This window comes from Haliotis rubra, unplaced genomic scaffold (assembly GCF_003918875.1).
Source record: "Haliotis rubra isolate DU_JTF1 unplaced genomic scaffold, ASM391887v1 Scf785, whole genome shotgun sequence".
NCBI lineage: Eukaryota > Metazoa > Mollusca > Gastropoda > Lepetellida > Haliotidae > Haliotis > Haliotis rubra.
The window spans coordinates 236,841-253,730 of NW_025767507.1; the positions used below are offsets into that span (position 1 = coordinate 236,841).

The 16,890-nt window shown below is 39.4% G+C and overlaps 1 protein-coding gene across 7 annotated transcripts in view; it reads right to left on the reverse strand.

Moving 5' to 3' along the window:
• LOC124261027 (serine/threonine-protein phosphatase 6 regulatory subunit 3-like) overlaps window positions 1-16,890 on the reverse strand; it is a 47,458-nt gene that overhangs the window by 24,067 nt on the left and 6,501 nt on the right. For 5 of the 7 annotated variants that reach the window (XM_046695345.1, XM_046695343.1, XM_046695344.1 and 2 more), the window contains exons 3-16: window positions 16,086-16,165; window positions 14,865-14,951; window positions 14,057-14,264; window positions 13,301-13,438; window positions 11,045-11,110; window positions 10,503-10,615; window positions 9,638-9,751; window positions 4,843-4,972; window positions 3,162-3,320; window positions 2,252-2,377; window positions 1,706-1,770; window positions 1,047-1,165; window positions 831-916; window positions 63-152 (exon numbers count right to left, since the gene is read on the reverse strand). In XM_046695345.1, the coding sequence (XP_046551301.1) occupies window positions 63-152; window positions 831-916; window positions 1,047-1,165; window positions 1,706-1,770; window positions 2,252-2,377; window positions 3,162-3,320; window positions 4,843-4,972; window positions 9,638-9,751; window positions 10,503-10,615; window positions 11,045-11,110; window positions 13,301-13,438; window positions 14,057-14,264; window positions 14,865-14,951; window positions 16,086-16,165 (1,581 nt within the window). The remainder of the gene's footprint in view (window positions 1-62; window positions 153-830; window positions 917-1,046; window positions 1,166-1,705; window positions 1,771-2,251; window positions 2,378-3,161; window positions 3,321-4,842; window positions 4,973-9,637; window positions 9,752-10,502; window positions 10,616-11,044; window positions 11,111-13,300; window positions 13,439-14,056; window positions 14,265-14,864; window positions 14,952-16,085; window positions 16,166-16,890) is intronic. The other 2 variants (XM_046695348.1, XM_046695346.1) reach the window with 1 other exon arrangement.

Consider the following 16,890-nt stretch of genomic DNA (forward strand, 5'->3'; position numbering starts at 1 on the left):
TTACTTATTTCAATGATTTTTGTTCTTGTGAACATTAGTTAGAAGTTCAGTGCAAATTTTACCTGTTGCATGGCAGTGTCCTGAGGGAAAGGAATGTCTTTGAAATCACCGTCGTCTTCTTCACTGCTGGAGGCTAATGGGTGACCTCGTATCTGGAAATACCAATTGTATTTGAAAACTCACCTCTCTCCCAAACATGATTACTTTGTCAGGATGTACTCATCTTATAGGTCGAGGGAAGTAATAGGTCATAAACTTAAATTCATTAATCACTACGGTATGTTCATAAAAGAGTGTTTCTTAGTGCAAACAAGATATCAAATACTAATACTTATGTTTTGTTTAATGCCAGTAACGAATAGTCATGAAGTATCACTATATAATATCAAGTCTGGAAAAAAACTAGTAACTGAAAAAATAGGCAACAATTTCACATTAATGCTACCAACTCCAAGCAATGAACCCAGTCACTACTAAATGCAATTCATATATCAAGTCCCTTTATGTATAGTTAGGTTACATATCCAGCATAATGCACTGTGATCTATTCTGCACAGGGAAACCTATCCTGATTATTGTGACAAAAATCAGTTTTGTTGATGCCAAACAGGTTTGAGATTTGCTGCTATAGTATTTGGACCAATACTACAAAATACTACAGCATAACAGAACTACACGAAACAAACATCTTGATATCAGCATTTTCCCCCCGTTTTCACTGAAGAGCTTGAAGCCTGACAGATCTTGAACATAGGTTGTACGTATGACTACGCACTGGTTCTGGACTTTTCATTCATACCTCATTCATTAAAAAATAATTCAATTTTTACCAATTCTACTGTGTTCTTCTTATTTATTTCTGCTAATGTCCCAGACACAAATGTTTCCCACCTCTGTCGACTTTCTTCTGGTGTTTCTGCAAAAACAAACAAATTACTTACTGTAAATTTATTATGAAAAACAACTAATCAATTCAGATCCTAAAGGTAAAATGTTTAAAAACAAAACTATATGAACAAGAAAAAGAAAATGTGAACATGACTCACCATTAAAACAATCTTTGACAAATTCTGCATTTTCGCCCTTTTCTAAACTTGATACTAGTGTGTTAGCCATTTTTGTTAAATGTCCCATAAAACCTCTCCTTCTACCTCCTTCTCGGGCTCTGCAAACAAGAGATATACAATGTCTACAGATGTATATACATGTAATTGTAAATATGTTAATACAGTTCTCCACATCAAACTCAAATTCCAAACTAAGATGCCGGTACACCTTCACATGGTGATTCACAAGCTTCACATAGACAAAGAACATTCAAAATCATGATAATGATCTTCAACGTTTTAAAATCATCTTGTGGGTTACTCAAGGTGAACACATTCTTTGAAGATGCACTGCACTGAGAACACATCCATTGAATATTATCACTGAGAGATAAAATCTTTGGCATCATCACCACATCCATGAATGTCAGGGTTGCCTGGATTGAACGGAAGAATTATCTACCCTTGCCTAAACTATCTCACCATGGCTGCTGAATAAAAACAAACACCAAAAGGCCTGTGGCCCTGGATACCTTAAAAAATGTTTCTTTTGAGAAATATTTTTTTCCAATTACCTCCTAATTGAACTTTGCAAAGTCCCTGATAATCCGAGTTATGGCCTACCACTCACTAACCCGTAAATGGTTTCTCATACTCACTGTTGTTGCTCATTTTCTTCCCATTCATCAAGTAATCTCTGAATTATTTTACAATCTGAAAATAGCTGTAAGAAGAAAATAGCTGTTAGGACATTTTATTAACATGGGGTACAGGGCACATTTTTACATTCAAGATTTCAATGTAACACATTATAGTTCCTTTTTGATATGATTGCTATAAATGTATTGCATCATTATGCTGTGACAGCTGTAAGAAGGACAATAACAGTACCTACTTCCCTAGAACAAATGAGTGACCCCCGATTAAAATCATCATCATCATCCCCCTAGCCATAAATTATGAACGGTCCCTATAGGATTTTTAATGATTTACTAGATTGCTGCCTGCAAATAATGATCCCTGGGGAAGACAAACTAGTGGTTGATATTGTGAATGACAATCCAAGATAGCATGGCTCGGACAGGCTGCTAACCAAATCAATGAGTATGGATATCTAATCAAGTACATTGTCTTTGACCAGCACTGATTGTTTCAACCAAGAGTCCTCACATAGTAAATATCTGAATGAAGATAATTTCACTTACTTGAACTAAGAGAGGATTTTCTTTCTTGTTTTCCACTTCTACTGGAACGATACTGAGTATTGTGTTAATACACTGCTCCACTTGTGTGTGTAAGAAATTGTTCCACACATACTTAAAATAGAGATCCTGCAAACAAAACATTTGGTGCTATCAAGCAATAGTTCAAAGGCAAATTACAGATACAAAAGGGGGTAGAACTAATTACTAACTATAAATCTGGGGCACAATATTTTTTAAGTGTTGTCGGTGACCTAACTCAACAATCCTTGTTCAATGTTGACATAATGTTTTATTGATGTGATTGCCCCTCTACATTTAGATACACGTTACCAATAAAGAAAATGATAAAAAGTTCCAAGACAACTTATGCTTAGGTTAAATATTATCTCTATATTCTGTCAATTAAATTTGTGATTATTGTAAACCCCATAGGACAATATGAATGTCACATTATTTCTTCCAATGTCAGTTCAGATCAGCACATGTACATCAAGCTGTGGACATGGTCCTTGTCAGCAAACACTGCTGCTCTGCTGAGAGTAGAGCTGAGCCAATTTTTTTATTGAAAAAGTTAAACATAATGTTTCCACTAATGATGCTAGCTGACCGATGCGTCATCAAGCCATGAAACAGTGCTAACGAGTTAATTACACTGAAGGAGACTGTACTTGGCAATGACAACTGAAGTGATCAAGAGGTCTGTTACCAAGGGTACTTTTGGTTACAATATCATTTTTACAGGATTTGTAATAGAGCTGTCAATCATATGAGCAAAAACAATTACTTGGCCCTTGGTGATGTTAAAAAACTTACAACATATCGTAATATTTTGTGCAAACCATGCACTGCAACCAAACATTAATACGATGATCAATAGTTTTGTTGTAGAAAGAAAACTGATTACACTTACCAGTAGAATTCTCGTGGTCCCGAGATTGGCTAGTTCTACATTGACAGAGTGTGTGTTTGTGGATACAAGAGCTGTGACCAGTTTGGCTATCTGTAGACGTGTGTTGCCGAGTGGGGGTTCAAGTGTTCCACACGTTGTTGGCATTGCACAGAAACGTTGCTGCAAGAAAAATCAGAGTAAAAATAATGAAACAAGCTTTGAGCAGTATTTCACTCGGCTCGATGTGGAAAGAAAGCCAGGAGTATTGCAAGTTTTAAATGTTTATCACTTTAGTGCAATCCTTGAGCACAGCTGTGGTGCTGGCAAACTGAAAACATTAACAGGGGAGAATGATATGCTCTGGAAGGCTTTATTGATGCAACTAGCTGCAGCCATTTAAACAATTTGGCCTCCTGTACCCTTTCTAAACTACCTTAGAGTTTATGTTACTGCCTTAATGCTTACTGACTACAAAAAGAAGACAAAGTCATCAATATCCCCCGCAATGACAAAATACTCTTTATGAATATGTCTACTAGTTATGATTATGTCAAATGTTTTGGAGTGTATACAGCAAAGCGGAAGGAGAGTACTGAAAGGTTTTTAAAATCTGCTCCAGAAAGGAGCACTACCACCAAATTCAGTTAAAGCCTAACTTGTTACCATGGAAATGCAACAAGATGACATCCTCATAGTCACAGCCTAAGTCATGTTTCCATGGAAACCACAAGAAATAAAATTCATATCTGGGTCTAACCCACAAAAGGCACATCTAGGGATCATGCTTGATATGTCAGGGTTTTACGGGACGCAAGATTCCTGCGTATTGGACGCAGAAGTTTGGTGAAGTACCCCCAAACTAAAATCCTGTGTGTCCTTGTGGACGCAATATAATTTTTTTCTGGGAAAGAACTTTCTGAGTTTGTAATGATATCCCATATTAAAATATAAACATTCTATTTACAATCAATATTCTAATGACATTGAAAGTAACACATATCTTAACATAATCATTATCAAATGGGAAGCATTCATTATCACTGATTTAATGCAAATTGATGGACCCCCAATTTTGGAAATGGACTCTCAAAACACTATGCCCTGAGTCCCCAGGACTCCCAGTTTCGAAGAGCTATGTTAAACCCTGATATGTGTACCAAGTTTGATGAAGCTAGCATGTATAGTTTAGGAGATCTGCTCCAGACAAGATGACATCCTCATAGCCAGAGCCTAAGTCATGTTTCCATGGAAACCACAAAAAAATAAAATTCATATCTGGGTCTAACCCACAAAAGGCACATCTAGGGATCATGCTTGATATGTGTACCAAGTTTGATGAAGCTAGCATGTATAGTTTAGGAGATCTGCTCCAGACAAGATGACATCCTCACAGTCACAGCCTAAGTCATGTTTCCATGGAAACCGAAAAAAATAAAATTCGCATCTGGGTCTAATCCCCAAAAGACACATCTAGGGATCATGGTTGACATGTGTACCAAGTTTGGTTAAGCTATCACAAATAGTTTAGGAGATATGCTTCGGACACAGTGTGACGGACAGAACTTGTTTTAATTAACAAATACAAAATGTATTCAGATAGTAGCTTCAGCATGCTTTCCTATCAGGAGCTTGCTAAAGGAATGCACTGGTTGAACTCATGAATATTTAATCGTAGAAAAACATAAATGTGAATATATGTTACCTTTGGTGGCTCTAGCAAGAGTTGGTGAAAGTCTTTTAACCTTGGACTTATTGCTGCCAACACACTATTGACTCCCTGAGTGAGACGTTCGGTGTCAAAAGCGGCCATGTGATCAGCTGCTCCCTCGGTCCTACCAGTCAGAAAAAGGGACGTTTTACTTACCAGACTATAAACAAACCGAGACATAATGTGCATAAAGTAAAACAAAGTCAATCTAAAAACCCTGCTTTCTCTATAACAATGTACATCTACATGCACAAATTTTGTTGCCTTTAACAACAAACAATAGACTAACAAATTAACGATTAATCGGAATTTTGTTATTTTACACACACTTGAATGAAGTAAACTAACCATTAAATTCGAACTAACCTGTAGAGGTTTCAGATTGTTTGAATATATTCCTCCTTGGGGTACTTATAAGCATTTAAATGTCCATTTAAAATCCCTACGACAGTTGTAACAATATTTGAATAAAAAATATTTACAAAACAAAAACTACGTTTTGTCTTGTGAGACCACCCTTACAGGGCCCTCCGGCCCCCTACAGCCAAGAGCAGGTAACTCTAGACCATAACCTCGTACCTCACTTTCCATGCTGAACGAAGTCAGACAAGAATGTGGGAAGGTGGGCGGGCGTACTCCAAGGAGGAATATATTCAAAGAATCTGAAACCTCTACAGGTTAGTTTGATTCTTTTTTATATATTCCTCCTTTGGGTACTTATAAGCATAAGACATACTCCTAAAGACGGAGCTAAGGAGTGGCATTCTGTCCGCATAAAACACCCCCGACAAGAAGTGGAATTTCCCAAGCTAAAAATAGCAGAAAACAGCACACTTACCCGGTCACGTGTCCACCATAGCCAATCAGGCAGGGGCATGAGCCAGGGTCAGCATCAAACACATTACAATCACAATGCGAAACAGTCGAGATAAACCCTCCCTCCCTCCCGTAATCAATCGGAAGTGAAGATAAGGGAATCCCACAAGAAGCCACAAGAAACAAAATGCCATAATACGTCTAGTAAGCAAAAGTTTCCAAGGCAAATAAGTCTAGAGCAGAACGGAGTAATGCAAAAGACATGGGAATAAAAACTATCACCATATAAAACCCGTCACCAAGGGAATAGGTAAAAGTTGTTTAAAACCCAACACCAGTGAAAAACGGCAGATAATGGTTCACGTCATAAAATCCTCAAAAGCTCAATCGGCTAGAGAGGTGGAACCATGCCCACTGGAGAGAACTGACTGACCGCACCGAGCACGCTCACTGGAGAGTCTGTCAAGTTGGTAATGACGGATGAACGTACTCGGTCGGCTCCAAATAGCCGCGGAGCAGATCTCCTCAATTGGCAAGGCTGCAGCGTAAGCTTTCGATGTAGCAACTGCCCTAACCGAATGAGCTTTCAAACCTGCAGGCGGTATACGACCTGTGTGAGTATAGCTCATATGTATGGCAGAGACAAGCCACCTAGATATGGTTTGCTTGGTCGCCCGGAAGACCAGCCTTGACCCCACCATAACAACAAAACAATTGGTTATCCTTACGGATACCCCTTGTCTGCTTGATATAAGCCTTAAGGGTCTTACGGACATCTAAGACGTGAGCACGTCGTAGAGAGGTACCGGGCAGGGGAGGCTGAGTGAAAGCCGGGAGCTCAATAGGCGCTGTCACATGAAAGGCACTAGCCTTCTTAGGGCGGTAAGTATCAGGCAGCCGTATGCTAACTCTGTCTTGGTGAAAAACAGTGAGTATCGCCTACCCGCCTGCCTGAAGTTACCGCCACAAGAAAAGCCGTCTTCCACGTTAACAGCTGGAGTGAAAGAGCTGACAGATTGTGAAATAGTGGACCGGACAGCCAATCAAGAACGATTGGCAAGTCCCACGGGGGACTAATCCGCCGGACAACCAGACGGATTCTGTCCACGCCTGCTAAAAAACGCTGCACAAGAGGGTGCTGCCCCAAGAGAGCACCGTCAACAGGAATGTGAAACGCAGAAATAGCCGTATAATATCCTCGAACAGTTGAAGCCGCTAGACAGGCATCCAACCGAGACTGGAGGAATCCTAACACAGAGACTAAATCTGCAGAAAAGGGATCAAGAATCCCCCTGTTGACACACCAGCGCGAATAACAGGCCCATCTATCCTCATATTGAACGTTTGTCGAATCCCTCCGCGAAGCCAGAATTGTGTCTGCAACTGGTGCAGGAATTCCGCTCGCTCGGAGGCGATCCCGGACAGCGGGCAAGCCACCCACTGAATCCTGGGATTCGGGTGGGGCGCTCCGTTCTGGGATAGGAGGTCCGGTCGAAAAGGTAATAGAACAGGAGGCTGAGCCAGAAACCTGAGAATTACCGGAAACCAACTCTGCGCCGACCAAAGGGGTGCAAGAAGCACAAGTAGCCGAGCTGGTTGTGCGGTCAGCTGAGACAGGACCCTGGGGATCAGTGGTATCGGGGGGGAACGCCCACAGTACCCTGCCCGTCCAATCTAGCTGAAAGGCGTCGTTGGCTAGCGCCCTCGGATCCGGAATCTGAGAGCAAAACACAGGAATCTGGTTTGTCACCCCAGACGCAAACAGATCCACCTGGAACGACAGGCAAAACCCGAATGTTGAACTGATCGCACCAGAGAAGAAACTGCCACGCCTACTGAAGGAGTGACGGAGACACTGTGCCGCCTTGCTTGAGGATGTAAGACATGGCCGTTTGATTGTCCATCTCTAGACGAACCACACGGCCCTGAACAAACACCCGAAAGCTCTCGAACATCCGGCGGACTGCTCTCAGTTCTAACACATTGATGTGCAGGCTGACTTCCCGCTCCGACCAGAGGCCTGAGACTGAGTGTTCGCCCAGGACCCCCCACCACCCCCAACCCCAATCCTGTGAGGGAGGCATCCGTCTGAACTGAGAGGGAAGGTGTCGGGGTGTCTAGGGGGATCCCCCTGGACAAATTCCTGACGTCCGTCCACCACCGAAAGTGAGGAATTAACCACTCGGGCGTCGCGAGAATAGTCGTAGCTCTGCGAGTGGGACCAGAGCTGCGCTAGCGCTTGCTGAACGGGTCTCATCCTCAGACGCGCACGCCAAACCACATCCACTGTCGCCGCCTCGTTGCCTAGCAACCGAAGCCATGTTCGGCGCATAGGGCGACTGGAGAAACTGTAACACAGTCCTCTGGACTTTGATGATACGGTCCGGAGCGAGGGAAACAATCCCCAGCTCCGCGTTGAATCTTGCCCCCAAGAATACCAGTTCCTGCGTCGGAACGAGGTCTGATTTCTTAAGGTTGATAATCCAGATATCACCCACCGCCTGAAGCAAGTTGCTGTAGAACAGCTTATCCACCCGCCTGGACTTAACAGTCTTAGGTGTGAAAATCGCACACGCAGGACAACCCGTTTCGTTGTGATCAGTCTCCATCAAACATCGCAAACACACCTCGTGAGTATCCCTCACGGGTATAGCTGCGAGGCACGAAGTACAGGATTTAAACTGCAACAAGTAAAAAACCCATGCAGTAACCTACCCTATACATACATAAATATATGAAAAAAACACGCATGGGCGACCACAACTAATGCGATATGTAAGCATGAAGTTGACAATAACAAGTAAGACACACTGCAACATAACTAACAATTACGACTTTAGCGTAAAGAAAGAAAATGCTAGCAGCGGAAATAACGCCCTACATGTAATAACATACAAATAATAAACACTATAACCAACCACACCAAACATTGAAAACCACATGGGAAGCCAATGAACAGTGAGGCTAGCGAAGGGACCTGTCCGCCATCTTGACACGCAGTTACAACCAAAAAAGAAAAATGAAAATGTTCAGAACAAGTCTCCAAATCGCCCATGCAGGGAAAAAAGAGAACCATACATACAGTAGCTGTTTCTGAGACACTCAAAGTCGCTTAGGAAATTAAACTTCTTCGAAGTGGACCCACGTCTTGCCAGTGAAACGACAGCATGGAAAGTGAGGTACGAGGTTTTGGTCTAGAGTTACCTGCTCTTGGCTGTAGGGGGCCGGAGGGCCCTGTAAGGGTGGTCTCACAAGACAAAACGTAGTTTTTGTTTTGTAAATATTTTTTATTCAAATATTGTTACAACTGTCGTAGGGATTTTAAATGGACATTTAAATGCTTATAAGTACCCCAAGGAGGAATATATAAAAAAGAATTGACGAATATTCACAAACAAACGTGCTCAACAGCATAAAGCTATGCGCATTGTAAAATTTTATCCAATTTTATTGTTTAATTACAATTCCAGTGCCTTTCTTGCATGTGTGCATTTCATTGTATTAAAGAATTAGTTATAAAAAACAAAAATTAGAAAACACCTGCGGGAAAAAAATGTTCATATTGTTGATTACATTAAAAATGTATATATTTCGATTATAATCGATAATCGCTCACCACAATCCTCTGATAATTGATAGTTGATGTGGTTTCCGATTCCCAACACTACCATTGCATCAAACCAAGCTTTCAAGGATGGATAACAGCATCTCACAAACAATAATCCCATATTACAATAATAAAGGCCCCAAGATGAAATGAGTGAGTTTAGTTTTACGCCACTTTTAGCAATATTCCAGCAATATCACGACACCAGAAATAGGCTTCACATATTGTACTCATGTAGAGAATCGGCCCCGGCCATTGACGTGTTGCGCGAACGCGTTAACCACTAGGCTACCCTACAGCCCCCCTGAGATGAAATGGTTTCTGACATGATCAACCTGATACAATGAGAAACATGTTTTCACTTACCCTTGCTTTCGAACCTCTAGAAGTGTGTGTATGACAAATAACCCATTCACCAACACAGATTCATTCTTCTCAGTGTCGAGAAGATTTTTTAACAACTGTGCCACAGTTTCCTCTCTGAAAACACAGAAATACATTATAATAAATCATAAATGGTAACAAACTAACCCAGAGCATTGAAATTCCCACGTTTGATACAGTTATATTTTTTTCATAACCCGATACTGAGCAGGGGTCGATTTTAGGACATGAAACCTACTTGCACCCAGTGCAACCTGAGGCAAACACCTTGTTGCACCAAACAAAAAACAGGTTGCACCTGCAGCTTAATATAAAATCTTATATAATGCTTGAGCTCCAAGTCAGTTCCTCATCATTCTGTTTTCCATCTGAAGTCTGTGTTCTTTGAACACAAAACATTAACATGCACTGGGTGCAAGTTGATATACATATGAGGTCGCATTTAGCAGTTTCAGGTTGCACCAGTGCAAGTTCTAAATGCTTAAATTGAGCCCTGTTGAGTGAGGGAGTGTAAGTTGTTTGCAGTCAATATACAAGTCAAACCTCAGCAGATTTCTTTATTACCAAGTCTCAGCCAGGTAAACCAATGGTCAACTCCATGTCCCAGCTGTATTACAACAACCCAACATCATTGTCTTGGTCAGACAAACAAGTATATAAAGCATGTGTGACCACCCCATGGAATCCCAACAGTAGCTGCTGGTACAATCAGTATGGGTTTGAAGACTTATTCTTCACAAGTATTCATAAATCTGAAATTCACCTCAGTTTACTCAAATTCATCTCTCTGTATTTCTCAACAGATCTTTCTTTTTTAGAAATTGGTAGCCAAACGAATCCAACTTACAGTTCCATTGTAACCAACAAGGGATCTGGATCAGAGGAGTCCTGTAGTTGAATAATTTGTTCTCTTCCAAGACGTACAATATCACAGAGAGACTGGGCTGCATTGCAGTGAATCTGTAGAATGAAGACCATACAGAACTTGTCATGGTTTCTACACTCAGTGACACACTAATTATCTCTAATATTCATAGATTTCATGTCATTATATCTGAACAACATACACTAAACCCATAATCTTACAACTGCATATGGGCTGGCAAAATGAAACACAAGAACCTTATGTCAAAGGTAAGACAATTATCCTTAAATTCAACAAAATATGATTGGATTGATTATCTGCAAACACAAAATTGATTACATTTAACTTAATTTCACTCTCGAAAACATTCTGACCTTATTGAGAAAAATTATGTTGTCATTTGAATGACATTCTGGCCATAAAGAGAAGTGACCTGGGCAGGATCTTAGAAAAAGTAAAAGGGAGAGATGGAGTGACACATAATGTAATCACAAAGTGTGCAAATAATAATCATGTGTACTTACATCTTCATCTGTTGACGGGACTATGCTAGCTACAAGCCGCTCCACCACATGTTGGTCATTCAACCACTGGAAACATATAGCTCATCAATAGAAACCATAATCTGGGTAAGTGACATACATGGACAAACATAACATTTACATTAACTGAAATTACTTTTCTGTCTATTGTTTTCACAAGGCATCTTGTTGCATCTACACATACTAGAAGTGAATGTGTTGTCTTTGTCCCTTTTTCTTTGAAAAATGAAGGAAAGCCTTCCTTGGACAGATGCCTCTATTTGTAAAAGGGATTTTAGTACTAAAGAAAATTGCATTTAAAAACTAAAAATCAAATGACATGATTTGCAAAAGGACCAATATCTTGAACACACAGCCCCAGCAGAGAAATAATGCCATTCTATGAATATCAAGATCCAGTACAGCATGCAGTTACCTCCCTTTCCATACGCACCACGTCAATGCATATAGTGCTACTGTTGTGGTAATGGTAAGCTGGGCCCCATCTCTTTTATTATAATATGCAAGATGGTGAGCACAAAGGGAATCTGGCACTAGCTAATAGTAATGGCAGCAGTAGTCTTTTGAGCTTGTTAGGCTGTTCCCTAATTTTGTCAATGTCATCAGGCGTAATAATTTACAAAATCAAAGGTAATTGTGTACTGAATGCCTGACCTTTTTCATGTGTAGAAATTAAGATTACGTGTGTATGTGCATCATAATATAGCCGGACATTGCAATCAGCTGTTCACACATTTCCACAATCTGTGGGCAATTAAATTTTGAAATTACTTTTCATAACCAAAACCATAAATATAACAAAGGGCAAACAAATTAGGATACAGTGGTAGTGGTACTTCGCATCTGTGATGACTAACATCTGTTCCAAGGACACTTTGGTAGGTGAAGGTGTGTGCCCACACACAATTTCACCAAAATTAATGCTATGAATGTTGAATGAAGTATGGATACAAAACTATCACAATGCATTACTAATGTAAGTCAGGTATACAACGAACACTTGTGTGGCCAAATAGGGGAATAAAAGATGAATGTGCTTACTTCAGTTCTAATTCATTGACTATTCCGGTTTACATTATTGTTATAATGTCTTCATGTTGAGAAACAAAATTGAAGCACACAGGTTGTCAAAAACAGTATTCAAGAATACCCAGGAAACCCTCTGTGACATTAAAAGCAATGTATGCATTTTGGTGTATTCATGAGCACAATTAATATATTCGTTTTATTTTGACATTGTACAATAATTTGAAGACAAATAACTGGATATTAGAACAACTTGCCAAAGGTAACTATAAAAACATTTATCACTTAATACAGTGATATTTTCCTGATATGGAGTTTTTTTGCCACCCCAATATGGGCAGGATCGGCATGGTCATATCTTGCCCGCTGAGAGGAGGGAAGATATCGATATCTTCCCCGTCAATTTTGTACACGACATCACGGAACGTTAATGAATCGAATGACGTCACATCAAGAAAGATGGGTCATAGAGATGGCATCATGTTAGATCATACTTTGATCATGGCCGGGGAAAGGACGAAGGAAATATGGAAATCGAAACGAAGCAGTATGTTCCTGTTACTGTTCCTTCTGTCTTTCTATGTTTTCTGAGTTTATTAAATTCACTGAACGGAATATTTGTCTTTGTTGTTTGTGTCATTATTTTTTTATTAACGTTGTATTTGGACAAAGAGAAAAAAGAACAAAAATCCATGTAACTGAAAGAAATCTTAATTTAGGCAGGTATTAATTGATAAAAAGATTATTACACTTCATTTTTCATATCTTGTCCGATATCATCCCTCAAGTGTAATAATCTCTATGTATCTCGGGCGGTGGGGTAGCCTAGTGGTTAAACGTTGGCTCGTCACGCCAAAGACCCGGGTTCGAATCCCCACATGGGTACAATGCGTGAAGCCCATTTCTGGTGTCCCCCGCCGTGATGTTGCTGGAATATTGCTAAAAGCGGCGTAAAACCAAACTCAGTCAGTCAGTCTACGTATCTGCTAGGTTACACAGCTTGTTATCGGGTTGTTAACCATGAATATATTGTCTGTGCTCCTGATAGTATACACTGTACATACAGTTTATACATTGGATAACATAAGGTCAGTCCTATGATGTATATGAAAGCTTGACTTGATGCCTTAGGAACAGAACAGAAAGATGGTTCATCTTATCTGACTACATACTGGACATACATTACCACTTTATCAAGCATTTGTTACGTACATCTATCACAGCTCTGCGTACATCTGGTAGCTCTATACAGGTGATCAATCGCAGTAGTAAATCCATTATTGCTGATGTGCCGATGTGATCTAACAAACTGCCCACAAAGTCCTTCTTACTCTTCAGGTATTCAAATATCTGTCAACAACTAAAGATTTTTAGGCAATCAGAAATAAGTCAAGAAGGATGACTTGCTAATCTGAACCAGTATGACACAAGAATGAAAGACTTAAAGATATAGCAGATAGAATTAAGTCAAGTTTACAGGTCGAGGAAAGTGATGACCGAATTGTGATTTGTGAACAAAAAGAACTGATTTTTGGTGATTAAGAGGGATGAATAAAATGAAACAAACGACGAGGTAGAATAAGACCCATAATTAACCTTTGTATATGAAGATGTAAATGAAAGTAGTACCGACATGACAGCAAATACATCTTCACAGACTTTCTCTGCCCGTTGAAAATATCATCATTTTCATGAATTGTAGCTGAACTTCTGTACTTGATCATGTCACTAATCTTGCAAGTGTAGGAAAGCAAAGAGTTACTGCCAATACCGCAACTTAATTTTTCAGCATGTCCAAAAAGGACCGTTTCCCACCTCGTCCTTTTGTAACTGAATAAATCTAATGGAAAATGAGACGAATGAACGAAAAGAACCAGGAACAGAAATAGAAACGTAGGACAAACAGACAGCATGCAGAAAGGAATCCTACCCCAAAACGATGCCACATTGCTCTGCAATGATTCTCACCATTTCACTTTTCCGTGTAATTAATAAACCCATCACTTTACTGAAAAAGCTAGCGAGCAATGGGTTTAGCGGTTTCTCCCCCTCAAGAAAACCATAAAGTTTATCTATGAGTGCTTCATCCCCAGCCAACTTGTCATTTATTTGGGTAACGTCTGATGTCAGCACCTCGCAGGCAGTGTTGGGGTATCTGAAACACAATGTGTCGGGCCTATTAAGGCCTTCATTTATAATACCTGTTTCTACATATACAAACATAAGCACATCACTTTAGTTATTCATGTATTTTTTTATACCAGGGAAAGCAACAGGAAAATATTTTTTTCAGCTGAAAACTTATTATTGTGTCATCGAATGGGGGATTCAGAATGATCAATCTGAAACAAATTTGGCGGAAAATTGCCATCCCTGTTGTACTTTCTTTTCTGTCACATCTAGCACTATTTTTTGGTCTGTTAACAAGATCCTTCCCAAGAAATTATTGATGTGTATGATTGAGGCTACAAGATTTGGGATATCAAATGCAGTATGACTGGGGGAAAACATGACTGATGGTTAACATCAGCTCTACAGTGAGAGAGCAAAACACAATTTCAGGGCACATCAAGATTCAGACATTAGTTGAAATTAATTCTGGTGAATTTATGTGCACTGAAAACATCAGAATTCTGAAATGCCTTAAACTTATACCTGTATTTATGAGACATTGCATTTATAACTTTTTTACTCTTAATGGGTAGATAGCTAATATGTATCTATAAAGTTGAGACTGTTCACTGTATGTAGGACAAAACACTGTCTGGGTACTTACTTGAATCTCATTTTCTCGTCCACATCATCAGGAGGATCTTTTGTGATGAGCTGCACCATCTCCTCCATGTTCTCTGGCTGGATGATGCTTGAAACAGACAACACAGTTCACAAGTATGTCAGGGTTTGGAAGGAAATTAGTTGGGTATTATAATAGTTTAGCATTATATATTATTTATCACAGAGGACTCTAAACATAGGTCTTGGTCAAAGCCTTAACCTCTGGGCAACCCTATGACTATTAGCAGTATACAACTTCAGCTTGTACTTCAAATGCATGTCTAGTAAAATTTCTTCTGGTCAAGGAAGTTCATGCCACAACAAAACAGTTGTTTTAGATCATAATCCCCTGCTGCTTTACTAGAAAACACACCACCAATAATTTGTTAGCAACGTTTGACACCCTTAATCAACATCTGCAGATGTCTTCAACATCGTTACTTGGAACTGTTGCAAAGAATGAAATACAACTTATTCTAAATGCAATTCCCAGCATCAAACTGACATCTTCCTTTGGTATAAATTATATTGTTGTCCAGCTAGTGTACCATGTTGCCCTAGTTTCAAATGTCCATGTTTTGAATTGCAACAAATGCCACAGATGGACAGGCCTTTCAGTCTGCATGTTTTGCTGTTAAACAATTTGAGCAAATGTCAGCTTGATATCAGTTCTGGTTTCTGAGGAAAGTCATATTAATATCCATGACATGTAAATGTAGCATTATGGATGAAGGTAAATATTGATTCATCAAGCTATGATAATCTATCAACACAACATTTGTGATGCTGTAATTGTCAGAAATGGAAAGGGTAGAGTCCTTCGTTCTTGTTCCTGGAGTTGTACTGAATTTCATAACAGTTTATGACTCAAGACTATAGCTGTCAAGACAATTATTGATGAGCTGTTGCTAATGGAAAGTTGATGAACTGTAGTACTTCCTGTGACACGTGGTTTCAAGAATTTCTCTTTTAATTGTTTTGAGAGTGAAGTTTGTTATCCTTGGAAATGGAGACATAGTCCTGTATCCTCACATTTTCAAAATAAATATGAAGGATCTAACAATTAGTTTATTGCTGCCTACTATTGTACATTAATTGTGACTAATATCACCACAGAAGATAAAAGACATGAGGATGAGTAGACAGAGGGCATTTGGCACAAACTGTGTCCATATAGAAGACAACAGTTGAAATGATTGCATTGGAGACCTGTTCAACTTACAATTCGATGAGCTTTCTGTTCTGAGCTTTGCATTCTTGAAGGATATCATCTTCATCCATAAGCTCTCGTAATGTAACATCCTGAAAACACATCATTTACCATGTTAATATATCAGCTTCAATAATACATGTAAAGAGAAACAAATATCTAGGGACTGCAGGGTTTCCGGTACACAAACACTTGGAGCAATATATTACTGTTGACAGTCACCATACTTTTAAAATTGTATTCAGTGATGCTGCCAACCAGAAAAGGAGTTGTTCTAAAAAATATACAAACAAATGAGACACAAATCACTTGGGACAGATATCCAGAGCTACAGATACCTTTTTGGTCATTGATTTATGTACTCGCTTGTGTTCATCTCATTTGGGTATCCTAATTTTTCCTTTGAGTAACCAAATAGATTGTATCCATCTCACTCAAACTCAATTGGGTATTTTGCCATTTTCCATTAAATGTAAAATATAATAAAGTTTAAACGTTGGATTACATGTTTGTTATTTATATTTGATCTGTAATATGAGAAAAGATTCGAAAGACTGCAAGTTGCCATGTTCATGTTTTGAAAAAGAACCTCTCAATATACCCCAGTTATTTCATCTATCCACCGGTACGCAAGCTAAGATTTGTATGTACGCATATAAGATCAAATTTATTGAGTATTTAGGGTACTTGTATGCAATAGACATAATAGGAATTGAGTTTTCACATAAATATATGCGTGATTTACGCAGATACGCAGCTTATCTGTACCTCTGGATATTACTTCTTGAACTACAGCCAATTGCGCTCCATGACTGAT